This window comes from Microcaecilia unicolor, chromosome 3, assembly GCF_901765095.1.
Source record: "Microcaecilia unicolor chromosome 3, aMicUni1.1, whole genome shotgun sequence".
In the NCBI taxonomy this organism is placed as follows: Eukaryota; Metazoa; Chordata; class Amphibia; order Gymnophiona; family Siphonopidae; genus Microcaecilia; species Microcaecilia unicolor.
The window spans coordinates 323,746,408-323,760,940 of NC_044033.1; the positions used below are offsets into that span (position 1 = coordinate 323,746,408).

At 40.3% G+C, this 14,533-nt stretch overlaps 1 protein-coding gene across 2 annotated transcripts in view; it reads right to left on the bottom strand.

The window, feature by feature from the left end:
- The window catches only part of LOC115466843 (AT-rich interactive domain-containing protein 1B-like), a 1,026,314-nt gene that overhangs the window by 16,109 nt on the left and 995,672 nt on the right, over nucleotides 1-14,533 (bottom strand). For both annotated transcript variants that reach the window (XM_030198387.1, XM_030198389.1), the window contains 2 exons: nucleotides 13,443-13,593; nucleotides 1,593-1,709 (listed from right to left, as the gene is read on the bottom strand). In XM_030198387.1, the coding sequence (XP_030054247.1) occupies nucleotides 1,593-1,709; nucleotides 13,443-13,593 (268 nt within the window). The remainder of the gene's footprint in view (nucleotides 1-1,592; nucleotides 1,710-13,442; nucleotides 13,594-14,533) is intronic.

A 14,533-nucleotide genomic window follows, 5' to 3' on the forward strand; every position in this document is an offset into this window, starting at 1 on the left:
CACATCCAGCTATTCAGAGCAGGAAAGATCACCAAAGTCTAAGGCAGTACATTTATAAACTGGCACCTCATTTTCAGTGGAAAAGAAACCAACTTCAGAATAAAGTTTCTGTTCTGGAGCATCTTATCCTGGTATTCTGTTTGATCTCTTGAAGTTGGTTTCTTTTCTACTTCCTTTCGTGCTGTTGAACTTCTGTGGAAATTGTGAACCCCACTTGGTTTTGCACCTCATTTTCAGTGCCACAAAGAGGCAGTCAGTGTCAATTCTATAATGGCTTAAAGACACAATTAAGCCATTATAGATTATTAGTGCAAGGCCACATTGGCCAATTTATGACAGGTGAATGACTGGCATAAGTGGGTGTGATAAGTGCACCATGCCATGTGTGCAGTTAATAATATTCTATAATCGTGTGTGTCACTTGGTGACATACCCACGACATGTGCACGCTCTACTCACATGTACGCTCCCTGACAGTTGCACATTAAGACTAGATTCTATATATCATGCCTAAAAATTTGGCACCAAACTGAAATTCGCCTAAGTGCATTCTAAAAGTATGCCTTAATTTAGGCCTACTTCATAGAATAAGCCTAAATTTCCATGCGGTTTATAGAATCGCCGAGGGCCTGTCCTCACGACTCAATTTAGTCGCGGGGCAGTTACGCTAAGTAAAACCTGGTGTAAATTCCGACGCCTAAATCAGGTACGGACCGGTTGTATTCTGTAAGAACACGCATAGATTTTAGAAACGCCCATGGCCACACCCCCTTTCCAACTATGTGACTTAGAATTTATGCGCAGTACATTATAGAATATGCCTAGATAGTTCTGCGCGTAAATTCTAATTAATACCAATTAGTGTCAATAATTGCTTGTTAATTGGCAATTATCAATGCTGATTGGTTTGTTAGCCAATCAGGTTATGCGCATTAAGGAATATGCTTCCATTTCCGCACGTAAATCTCGGTGCTATATATAGAATCCAGCAGTAAGTGATTTAGGGATGAAATGTTATCAACGTTGGCTGCTGATAAGATGGGTTATTTTACTACACAAGTCATGCTATTTTAGCATAGGGTCTCATTGTACACAAAGGCACAAGCTGTGGTAAAATAACCCATATTAATGATAGCCCACTTTCATAGCTTACCCCCTTAGGAGTACTGTTTACAGAATAGCATCGTTTGAAGAATAGCATCTAGCACTTACATGTTTAACTGCCAATCAGTCAATTATGTGCTACTTTTCTATACACTAGGCACCAACTTCTAGAATTGCCTTTTGGGAACAATTTACAAAGTGATTTCTGTAAAGATCTACCTGTGGAAAACACCCTTAGAAAACTGCACCTCTGCAGGGAAAAGGTACTGGAATATATTGTTTAACTTGCAAGCTCTGCACTTGCAATGCATTGTTGGCTAAAAATGAAGCCTTGTGGCCTTTGCAGTCAAGGAATTTCCCTTTGAAAATCAGCTTGTAAACACTAGCAGCTCACTCTGACAGACATTTAAGGGCCACAGACCAGGTAAGCTAAATCTATTGCCTCTGTAGAGCTGACATAATATCTAAGTGCACAAAATAGTCTTTACCTTTGCTGAGCAGGGTAACGATTGGGGGAGTACATGCTGGGGTCGCTATTAGATGGCACCATGTTACTTTGAGCAGGTGGTCCCATATTGCCTTCAGGACCCATGCTGTGTTCTGACCTAAAATAATGCAAGGTAAAATCATATTTTAAAAAAATACACATTCAGTTTTATTTTTACTCTGATTTCTGAAAAACAGAATCAAGCTATCTCATTGTAAGCTTATTTCTGGTATAAACTGACTTTCAAGTAAAATTGCAACATGAACTCAAATGACTATACACTGCAATCTAAAACATGGTGTATTCTGCCAGCTATGATGAGTGACTGGCCGAAAGGCTTTCCTCCCTTTACTAAGAGCAGAAAAACTAACAAAATGCCTGCGTGTGAAATGCACAGATGACTTAATGACATTATATATATATATACAGTGGTGGAAATAAGTATTTGATCCCTTGCTGATTTTGTAAGTTTGCCCACTGACAAAGACATGAGCAGCCCATAATTGAAGGGTAGGTTATTGGTAACAGTGAGAGATAGCACATCACAAATTAGGTCTTGTTTGCCAGAGGGATTAAATACTTATTTCCCTCTGCAGAATGCAAATAAATTCATATACTTTCCACAATGTGATTTTCCGGATTTAATTTGTGATGTGCTATCTCTCACTGTTACCAATAACCTACCCTTCAATTATGGGCTGCTCATGTCTTTGTCAGTGGGCAAACTTACAAAATCAGCAAGGGATCAAATACTTATTTCCACCACTGTGTATATATATATATATATATATATATATATATATATATATATATATATATATAGGAGTATATAAGATACAGCTTACAGCATAAGGAGATCATTATGGAAAGGTTAGGTGGGATTGACACATATAAAAAGCTAGTGCAGATATGTGTATGGGCATACATGTGTAAGTAGCCACGCCTTAGAAACATATTAAAATGAAGGCAGATAAAGACCATGGGGCCGATATTCAGACCGCAGGAGGTAGCTGGGCTGCCTCCTGTGGTCGGCGCTGAGACCGAATATTCAATACGGGCCGTTTACAGTGACCGGCATTGAATATCCGGTTTATTTTTGGGTGGTTTCAAGTTGACCAAACAAAATAAAACATGGAAAAGAAAATAAGATGATACCTTTTTTATTGGACATAACTTAATACATTTCTTGATTAGCTTTCGAAGGTTGCCCTTCTTCCTCAGATCGGAAATATTTCCGATCTGAGGAAGAAGGGCAACCTTCGAAAGCTAATCAAGAAATGTATTAAGTTATGTCCAATAAAAAAGGTATCATCTTATTTTCTTTTCCATGTTTTATTTTGTTTGATTTCTATTGATAACCTTAAGAGTGGACTAACACGGCTACCACACTCCTCTACTTAAGTTGACCAAACAAATCAATATTCAGCACTGGCCAGTTAAGTTGAAACCGGTCAAAGATAGGCCTGCTATTTCGGCGGCCTAACTTGGTCACCAAACTTAGTGGACAGCCAGTTATATTGCACAATATAACTGGTTATCCTCTAAGCACTAACTGGCAATATTCAGCGGGAGATAGCTATCTCCCGCTGAATATTGCCAGATAGCCAGTTAAATGCCATGTAACTGGCCAGGAGCCGTTCCTGGCAGGTTAAATGGTGTTCAATATCAGGTGGCATATAGCCTATCCAGTCTGCCCATCCATGCCATCTGCTCTCCATTTCACTCCCAAACTTATCCCAAGCTTTCTTGAAGTCAGATACTGTTTTCACCTCTGCCACCTCCACCAGGAGGTAGTTCCACGAATTCACCACCCTTTCCATGAAGAAGTATTTCTTCAGGTTACTTATCTGCAGCATATACAGGATTTTGAGGAGGCATGCTCTGGCCATGAACTGGGCAGACTTTAAATATACACATACTTTCCACTTCACAAGGAAAATACACAAATATTTCAAAAAAATGTCTCTGTTGATAATTTACTCTTCCTTTGAACCACAGATAAGCGTGAGCTAAGTGATTGTTTGGGCCTGGGTATCTGAGGGGAGAATGAGGGAGTAATTGTGCTTATCTCTCTGTCCTTAAAAACCACCACAAAATGTCAAATTTTGAAGTTTAGAACTTGGCTCACTGATTCCTCTTATATATGTACTTTTGAAAATCCAATGCTTACATAGGTAGGGGACAAAATTAGCACTTGTGTGTGTAAGACTGATTTATTCCTTCAGTAAATATAAGAGGGTGACATCACTATGCTTCCAATCTCATTAGTTACCTATGGAAGCAAGAATTTTGTTCAAGCTCTACCGTATAATTTTTAAAATTACTCAAGGCATAGCACCATCTTACGTGTATACTTTAATCTCTCCTGCTTGCTCTTTTTCAAAACACCTGATTCAAAATCAATTTATGCTGTTTTTTTCTGAACCAAGAGGTGTGAACTCTATTAAACACTTCACTGCATCATTTTTTATCAAGCAGTGCAATCATGGAATCTACTGTCAATGGAAATACGCCATGAGACCAATTATGTTCTTTTTTAAAAGGGCTATAAAACTATTTTACTCCAAGACCATATTATTGCTAAAATTATTACATCATGTTAATTTACTAGAATGTTCTACTCCGTGGCATTACACATAACTGTCCTATTGTGTACTCCTAGGTTTTATACTCTAGTTTTTCTTTTTCTAATTCACCTTGAACCCTGTGTAGACTGAAAGAAAATGGCGCAAATCTCACCTAGATAAAGACAGGCTCAACTGAAAGAAACACATGGCAATGTACTGCCAAGCCTTAACAACAGCCAAAAAAACCCCAAAAACTATATTTCTCTCAACACATTGAAAAAGCTGCAATTCAACCAAGCAAAATTTAAAATACTGCAAACTCTAGAACAGAACCAGCCCTCCCAGTCACAGCGAACCAGCAATGAGTTTTGCCACAATACATTGCCAATAAAATTAAAGGTCTCCATCAGGACCTACAGACAGTCCCATCAAAACTCTCACCAACTAACAAGGAGAACACTCCCTCTTCCCCACCATGCACAGCCAGCCATCTGGGACTCATTCAACCAGGTCACAGAAGAAGCTCTTGAAAAGAAAATCCTGAAAGGTCTAGTCAGCAACCTGCCCTCTTGATCCCTGCCCAGTAAAGCAAGCAAGTACAAGCCTCACTGAACGGACCACAAAAATTGTTAACTCCTCTCTTGTGGAAGGGCAGCTGCCAACAACACTAAAAAGAGCTATGGTGCACCCCTCCCCCCACTAAAAAAGAGCTCCCTTGAGGACAAGCTTGAAAACTACCAACTTGTCTCTAACATTCCTTTCCTGGCAAAACTTATAGAATAGACAGTTTGAATTCAACTCAACGACTGGCCAAATGAAAGTAATTGGCTAGACCCATGTCAGTCTGGCTTCAGACCTGGGTATAGAACAGAGATAGTTCTTCTGTTCCTTCTCGATGATTTGAACAGAAACAGGGGATCTGTCTCAATATTAGTGTTGCTAGATCCTTTGACACTGTGAAACATATTGTCATGCTTACAAGGCTGGCAGAAATAGGTATCAGTGGCACAGTATTTACGTGGTTTAAATCCTAATTGTCGGACAGACAACAATCAGTTCTCTTGAGCAACAGCACATCATTACCTTGGGCCAGTAGCTACGTGGGGCCTGAGGGGGCCCGGGCCCCCGTAGATTTGGCCCTGACCCCCTGCCCCACGATCCCCTTCAACCCCCTCCCGCCACCAACGCTCCCCCGCCGTCGCCGCCCGCCTTGTCGCCGCAAATGATACCTTTTTTGAAGAGAGACTTCCTTCCGCGCTCGAGTAGCGCCTTTCTTCAACGAAGTTCCGGCGATCAGCTGTTTCGATGCTGGCAGCCGGCATCGAAACAGCTGATCGCCGGAACTTCGTTGAAGAAAGGCGCTACTCGACCGCGGAAGGAAGTCTCTCTTCAAAAAAGGTATCATTTGCGGCGACGGGACGGGCGGCGACGGCGGGGGAGCGTTGGTGGTGGGAGGGGGGTTGAAGGGGATCGTGGGCAGGCCGGCAGGGGGGTCCGATGTGGCGGCGGCTCGGGGAGGGGGCGGCTAAACAGTGCCCCCCCACCTCGGGCTCTGGCCCCCCCTCCCGGCGAGGTCTGGCTACGCCCCTGCCTTGGGCACTGAACTGTGAGGTGCTACAGGGATCCATACCATCTCTCATTTTATTTAATATCTACCTCAAGTCTCTGGCTGAGCTGCTTCGGTCAATTGGCACAAAATTCTACATCAATGCTGATGATGTGCAACTACTTTTGTCCAATGAACCAGCTTTGAATAAACTGTGCCTCTCAAACCACAACACGGGAATGGGCAAAAAACAACAAATTCTACCTGAACTCAACCAAAACAGACATTCTTCGGATACCTAACACAAATGGACAAGTACCTGACTTCAAAATAACTTTTGGGACGTATGAACTCCCCCTAAAATCAGAGGTCAGGAATCTTGGGATACTGCTGGACTCATCACTCACTCTGATCCTGCAAATTCAAACAGCCTTTAAAAACTGTCTCTATCACCTGCGGCAACTACAAACTCTCTCCATATATTGAAAAGACGAGTCTGACCACTGAGGTCCGTGCCATGATAATATCATGACTAAACTACTTTAAGGCCCTGTACACTGGTCAAACCAAAAAAAGTTTGCATCAGCTCCAACTAATTCAAATGCTGTAGCCCGACTGATAAGTACATAAGTACACAAGTATTGCCATACGATTCCCTAATGTGGCTGTGCCACATGAACTTGATCTTAATACCACATCATCATCCTGTATTTGTTCACACCGGAGCCTGCAAAGGCCTCTCTGGTACTATGTAAGCCACATTGAGCCTACAAATAGGTGTGAAAATGTGGGATATAAATGTAACAAATAAATAAATACTGGGACAGACCAAAGGTCCATCAAGCCCAGCATTCCATTTCTAACAGTGGCCAATCCAGGTCACAAATACCTGGCAAGATCCCAAAAAAGTACGAAACATTTTATGCTGCTTGTCCCAGAAATAAGCAATGGATTTTCCCCAAGTCCATTTTAATCATGGTCTATGGACTTTTCCTTTAGGAAGCTGTCCAAAATGTTTTAAAACCCTGCTAAGCTAACCGCCTTTACCACATTTTCTGGCAACGGATTCCAGAGTTTAATTACACGTTGAGTGAAGAAAAATTTTCTCTGATTTTAAATTTACTACTTTGTAGCTTCATTGAGTTCCCCTAGTCCTAGTATTTTTGGAAAGAGTAAACAGACACTTCACGTCTACCCGTTCAACTCCACTCATTATTTTGTTGACCTCTATCATATCTCCCCTGAGCCGCCTTTTCTCCAAGCTGAAGTGCCCTAGCCGCTTTAGACTTTCCTCATTGGGAAGTCGTCCCATCCCCTTTATCATTTTTGTCGCCCTTCTCTGTACCTTTTCTAATTCCACTATATCTTTTTTGAGATGCGGAGACCAGAATTGAACACAATATTCGAGGTGCGGTTGCACCATGGAGCGATACAAAGGCATAAGAATGTCCTCATTTTTGTTTTCTGTTCTTTTCCTAATAATACCTAACATTCTATTTGCTTTCTTAGCCGCCACAGCACACTGAGCAGAAGGTTTCAATGCATCATCAACAGCAACATCTAGATCCCTTTCTTTGTCGGTGATTCCTAACATTAATTCGGGTTCCCCTTTCCCACATGCATCACTTTGCACTTGCTCATGTTAAACGTCATCTGTCATTTAGACACCCAGTCTTCCAGTCTCGTAAGGTGCTCTTGAAATTTTTCACAATCCTCTTGTAATTTAACAACATTGAATAAATTTGTGTTGTCAGGAAATTTAATTACCTCACTAGTTACACCCATCTCTAGGTCATTTATAAATATGTTAAAAAGCAGCAGTCCCAGCACAGACTCCTGGGGAACCCCACTAACTACCCTTCTCCATTGAGAATCTAACCATTTAACCCTATTCTCTGTTTTCTATCTTTTAAACAGTTTTTAATCCATAATAGGACACTATCTCTTATCCCATGACTCTCCAATTTCCTCTGGAGTCTTTCATGAGTTACTCTGTCAAACGCCTTTTGAAAATCCAGATAACACAATATCAACTGACTCACCTTTATCCACATGTTTGTTCACCCCTTCAAAGAAATGTAATAGATTGGTGAGGCACGATTTCGCTTCACGAAATCCATGTTGGCTTATGCTTTTGAATATGCTCTGTAATTTTGTTCTTTATAATAGTCTCTACCATTTTGCCCAGCTCCGACGTCATGCTCACCGGTCTATAATTTACCGGATCTCCTCTGGAACGTTTTTTAAAAAATCGGTGTTACATTGGCCACCCTCCAATCTTCCGGTACCATGCTCGATTTTAATGATAAATCACATATTACTAACAATAGTTCTGTAAGTTCATTTTTCAATTCTATCAGTACTCTGGGATGGATATTTGCTACTCTTCAATTTGTCAAACTGCCCCATTACATCCTCTAGGTTTATAGAGATTTCATTCAGTTTCTCCGACTTGTCAGCTTTGAATACCATTTCTGGCACTGGTATCTCTCCCAAATCTTCCTCGGTGAAGACCGAAAAAAAGAATTTGTTTAATCTCTTCACTACGGCTTAGTCTTCCCTGACTTTTCCTATTACCCCTCGTCCATCTAGTGGTCCAACTGATTCTTTTGCCAGCTTCCTGCTTTTAATATACCTTTAAAAAATATTTTACAATGTGTTTTTGCCTCCAATGCAATCTTTTTTTCAAAGTCCCTCTCTGCCTTCCTTATCAGCGCTTTGCATTTGACTTGACATTCCTTATGCTGTTTCTTATTATTTTCAGTCAGTTCCTTATTCCTTTTTCTGAAGGATTTTCTTTTAGCTCTAAAAGCTTCCTTCATCTCACTTTTTAACCATGCTGGCTGTCGTTTGGTCTTCCTTCCTACTTTTTTAATACGCGGAATATATTTGACCTGGACTTCCAGGATGGTGTTTTTGAACAGCATCCACGCCGGATGTAAATTTTTGACCCTCACAGCCGCTCCTCAAAGTTTTTTTTCACTGTTCTTCTCATTGTATCATAGTCTCCTTTTTGAAAGTTTAGCGCTAACGTATTGGATTTCCTGCAGATAGAAAGCTGCAAGCGGTGTGACCACATTACACCCTTTCTGCAAAAACTACACTGGCTACCAGTACCTTACAGGGCTTAATTTATGTGTTTGATTTTCAAGGTCCTCAGACAAAATTGGCCACAGTACTTAAAAAATAAGTTAGCTACATACCTTTGAGACCTCTAAGGTCCTCTCAAAGATCATCACTATCTGTACACTCATCAAAAGAAATTCTGCAATGTGATACTTGCCGGGGATCCTTCTCAGGAGTAGCCCCCACACTCTGAAACTTAGTCCCAGGGGGGCTATGTACAACTCAAGACTAGCTCTACTCCGCACCTGGACTAGCTTGTTACACACTCTGTAACTTAAACCAGATCCTTATATCTTGTTTAACTGTACAAAGATTTTGCCTTAAGTTTAGCCACCCATCTTTTACCCCAACTGACCCTGTACTACCCACCTTGTCCCCATCTATATATCTGCCCTTGGCCTCTCAGCTGGACAGAAAAACATTAACATCATATCTATGTTATTTGAATGTTCTATTGCTTGCTTATTAGGTGTTTCATGAATATAATGCTGATATTGTATTATATCTGTGTTATTTGAACAGTCTTCCATGCTATTACGGTATTGTTTGTAGACATTATATATCCAAGTTTATTTCATTTGTATGTATTTGGTCATTTTACTATTGCTAACAACATTGTAAATTTCATGTTAAACTGGGCCTGCTGTATACCGACTTGGGTTAATCTGCTTTTAAAGGCACTTAATAAAGCCCAATAAATTAACTAAAAATATATTTATTTATTATTTATTTATTAGGATTTATTTACCACCTTTTTGAAGGAATTCACTCAAGGCGGTGTACAGTAAGAATAGATGAAACATGAGCAATAGGCAATTACAGCAGTAAAAATATTCAAGTAACAATACAAAATATGGTATACTACTTTATTTTTCCTTTATTTGGGTTCCTTGGTCTACTATAATCTATAATATCTTACTTCCAAGGATTGTCGTATGTGTTAACCAGGACCCCCAATACTATTGTTAGTTTGTCAAACTGACCTCAACACCTTCACCCCTGGTCTATCACCAACTGGTGAAACAGAACCTTAATATAAAGGATTCCAGGGATTCTGTGGGGTTATTCTTATCATAGGTCTTAATGCCCAATTGTTATTATTTGTACCATACCAAAAACTACTTGGCTTTGCATTGGCTGGCTTGAATCAACACATACTGTTACATCTTACATCAAAGTTTCTTAACCACACTAATTGTTAATTTATTCCATGTCCATATACCCATATAAAGAGAAAGGAAGGAACGGGGTTACGAAGTAATCCGAATACACTCATACCAGCGAAAGCATAACCGCACACCTCATGATCTCATGAACAGGAGACAGGGTTGGAAACATAGGAGAACGTTTACCAGCCGGCTGGAGAAGATCAGAGAACTCAGCTAAGTGCACTATACATGGGACTGAGGGGATAATGTGGTTAGGCACAAATAGTAAAATAATGAGGGTATATGGACACCACATTGTTATCATGCATTAATTGCCACTTTAACAGTTCTTAATTGATTAATGACTGTTTTAACTGGGATTCTGCTAGGTACTTGTGACCTGGATTGGACACTGTTGGAAGCAGAATACTAGGCTAGATGGACTATTGGTCTAACTCAGTATAGCTATTCTTATGTTTATGTTAAAAATGATACTGGAGATCTTAAGAAGTCCAAGACCCTGTTAAGGTATAAAGACAACTGAAATGCTGGTTTATAAATTCAGCACTATGGTGCTTATGCAATAAACTTAGGGATGCATGTTAACACCCTCATGTGCATACTGAACATAGCCAGCTATGCAGAAAGATCTTACCATTCAGGCTGAAGTAATTCAAAAAACGTAATGGAAAAACTATGCGTCTGTACATGCAAATGAAGGATATCATCTGCAAAAGAGGGGTTACCAAGCTTACGCTAAATATCATAGTATGCTCATCCTTTATGCTATTTAGTGAGAAATTGAAAATTTAGATGGTATTTAAGACCTCCTAGGATTGTGTGCTAACTTGAGTGTGTTACAGTATTATTCCAGCTAAACTCTGCATTCTCTCGAGAGGACTCAGCTAAAACATAGGGCCTGCAACATGCGATTAAGTTTAGGGGGCAGTTATTTTTTTTTACCTATGAACTTGTCCCAAAGCTTTCTTGAATTCAAATACAGTCTTCATCTCCATCACCTGCACCAGGAGGCCATCCCATAAATTCACCACCCTTTCTGTGAAGAAGTATTTCTTCAAATTACTCCTGAGTCTGTCCCCTTTCACCTTCATCGTATGCCCCCTCATTTCAGAGCTTCCTCTCAATTGAGATGAATATGAAGTAATGAATATGAAATAAATGAAGTAACAATTTAAAAACTGTGTTGTATGTTTACTCAGGTTTCCTGTCTAATATTGCATTTTGTTTAAAGACCAGAAACCATTCCGTGTGTCATGTATACAATAATATATACTGTACCTTTCTTTCTTTGTTTCTTTTAACACAAGGCAAATGTATTTCCAAGCAATTGATTAAGCAAGGACACAGGTTCTTGGTGCCATTTATATTGTTCCAAAGACCACTGTAGGTGTCCAGAAGATTGAGGATGACGAGTAGTCTGAACCTCAAGATTTTCCCAGCAGACATTGTTTGAGTTAAAGTGCACAACCCATTTCTAGCGTGCAAAACCTATTTCTCATGAAGAATAGGGCTTTTATTTATTTGTTACATTTATACCCCACATTTTCCCACCTATTTTCAGGCTCAATGTGGCTTAACAAAGTACCGTAAAAGTGTTTGCCATTTCGGTTGATAACAAATACAAGATTGTGTTGTGGTCAAAAGAGGTAGAAGTGAATCAGGCGTCAAGGGGTCGAGGGGAAAGAGGATAGTAAATTGTCCAGTACAATCATTGATTATGTTGTTTTGCTGGGTATGGGGATTTACGTTGGATCGGTGGGATAAGCTCTTTTTGAAGAGGTGTGTTTTTAATGATTTCCTGAAGTTGAGGTGGTCATGTATTGTTTTCACTGCATACGGGAGTCCATTCCATAGTTGTGCGCTTATGTAGGAGAAGCTAGATGCATACAGTGTTTTGTAGTTTAGCCCTTTGCAGTTTGGGTAATGTAGGTTTAGGTATGATCGTGCTGATCCGAGTCCGTTTCTAGTTGGTAGATCTATGAGGTCTGTCATGTATCTTGGGACTACGCCGTAGATGATTTGGTGGACCAAAGTGCAGATTTTGAAGATGATCCGTTCTTTGATTGGGGGCCAGTGCAGCTTTCCTCGAAGGGGTTTTGCGCTTTCGAATCATGTTTTACCATATATCAGTCTGGCTGCTGGGTTTATAAAGTTGTGCAACCACATAAGCCTCCAAAACGTTATGTAAACAGAAAGCGTGTGTTTACTTTTATGCAAGCTGTGTGTAGATATACCTAGGGAAGTAGGTTAGAGTTGCAATATGTTTCATTCATTTTTATTGAAGAACAGCATCAAATACCTATAGTCCGGATTATGTTTCCCTATGTACAGCACTTTGCTCTTGTCCACCTTAAATTTCATCCATCTAGATCAGGGGTATGCAATCTTTACACTCAGAGTGCCACATGAATATCAGTACTACCCCTAGTGTGCTGCAACATTACATTATATTGGGATTGGAAATGCAGAGTTCCATACACCTTCAGTGATAAATAAAAACTTAACTACAAAGGATGGAAACAAATTGCTAGAGTGGCTATTCTGAAAGTATTTGTGAAATACAGTATTCAAAATTCCCAAAACTTTGGTTAACAATGTTTTCTGTATATACTTCCCATGGTCTTGGGTGTTGCATACAATTCAATGGAGGGATGCATTTGGCCCATGGATTACAGGTTGCTCCAGAGGCATAGCCAGACAACAGATTTTGGGTGGGCCATGGTAAGAAGTGGGTGGTCACCAAGTGTTCTCCTCCCCCCCCCCCCCCTTGGCAGTCTGCAGTAGGCATGTGACGAAAACTGAGAATGCACAGGTGCCGGTATTGTCCGGAGTAGCGTTTTCGTTACCATCAGCTGGCGGAGCTTAGGATCCCAACTAGCTACCGCTAAATGTGCGCTACTGTTGGGTGGCCTGAGCCCTAAGTGGTGGCTACGCCACTAGGTTGCTCACCTCTGGTCTCGACATTCAGTCTTCCAGCCTTGTATGGTCCGCCTACAATTCTTCACAATTGACTCACCATCCAACAGCTTTGAGTAACTTGTTAGACCACCAGCACATTGTGAGTAATTGCAGAGGGATATTACAAGACTTTATGCTTTTATAATCCACTTTCCCCCTCACATAGAGTTCTGAGAGGGATGACATCTTAAAAAAACTGATCACAATCACATCAGAAAACTACAACAACAATTAATAATATTGCAAACTAAAATGTATTGCCTTCATTGATTATTATCAGACAATAAGTATTCCTTAAAAAAATAAGACTTTAACGACTTCCGGAAAGAAAGATAGGAAACCATAGACCTAATACTTATCAGTATCACATTCCAAATCTTCGCAGCTTGATATTAAACCAGACGCTCATGGTGAGACTGGGCATCTAAGTGGCAAATGAAATTTAATGCGGACTAGTGCACATGTCCAATATTTGAGAGACTCACCTCCTATCATAGCCAGGCCCATAAGAGAACGGTTGTCGCTGGCCCATGCCCATGTTAGATATGGTTCCTGAGGAAGCCTGGTTGTACATATCCTGCATGCTACTGTTGGGCACTTGTCCAGGGGACATGAAGCTTTCATTACTGCCAGGTGCTGCATTTAAAAAAAAAACAAACCCAAAATAGAAATTAGTCATTTTTTCACTAAGAGATGACAAATGATTGTAAAACCAATTTTTTTAAAAAAATAATGACCAGTACTAACCTCACAACTAGAATTACTATGTCCACCAAAGGGTGGATTACCTGTTTCTGTAATATCAATGAGATTTAAAAGCAGTTAAGATAGGTTGATCTACGACTCAAGTAATAGTTCTGCAGTGTAGACAACTTCGGTCCAAGTCAGTTGTCTGTTGGGTTTAACTTGGGTCAGGTATGTCACAAAGATGAGAGAGATCTTCATGGAGGAAATGGCCTGTCAACTAGTGAAAGTGGGGAGGATTCCATGTTGCTCAGGCATTCCATATAGTGTAGGAGGATTTAGAGTGGCAAAAAAGCAGAATTGCTTACCTGTAACAAGTGTTCTCCATAGATAGGATAAATGAGACATACCAGAGGGTGATATTTGACAGCACAGATATTGACACTACACATTTACAGCTCAGAAGACTCAGTTTTCCTAAGCACGCACTGGAATTTCCTTATCCCTCAGTACATGTCAAAGCTCGAACAGCAATTCTCCTGGGAAGTAGGTGGGTAGGTAAATTTATCCTACTATCTACAAAGAACCCTTATTACAGGTAACTGTTGAGAAGCAGGGTGAAATCAGCCAAACTAGTAAAGAATCTGATTTAGGATTACTCCCTACCATCCTTCCTTGTTACTGTATGGCATAACCCAGAGAAGAAAAACAGGAGTGGGGGGTAAACAGAGATGGGTTAACAGTTGAGGAGCCTTTGTAATATTGTTTGGCTGTTGAGAAAGGTTGATCAGGTAGTAGAAGTGTCATACACTAAGTTGCTGTTTTTGCAGACTTCCTCAATTAGCACCGAGTGTAGATGAGCAACTAAAGAGGTCATGGCTCTAATTTGGTG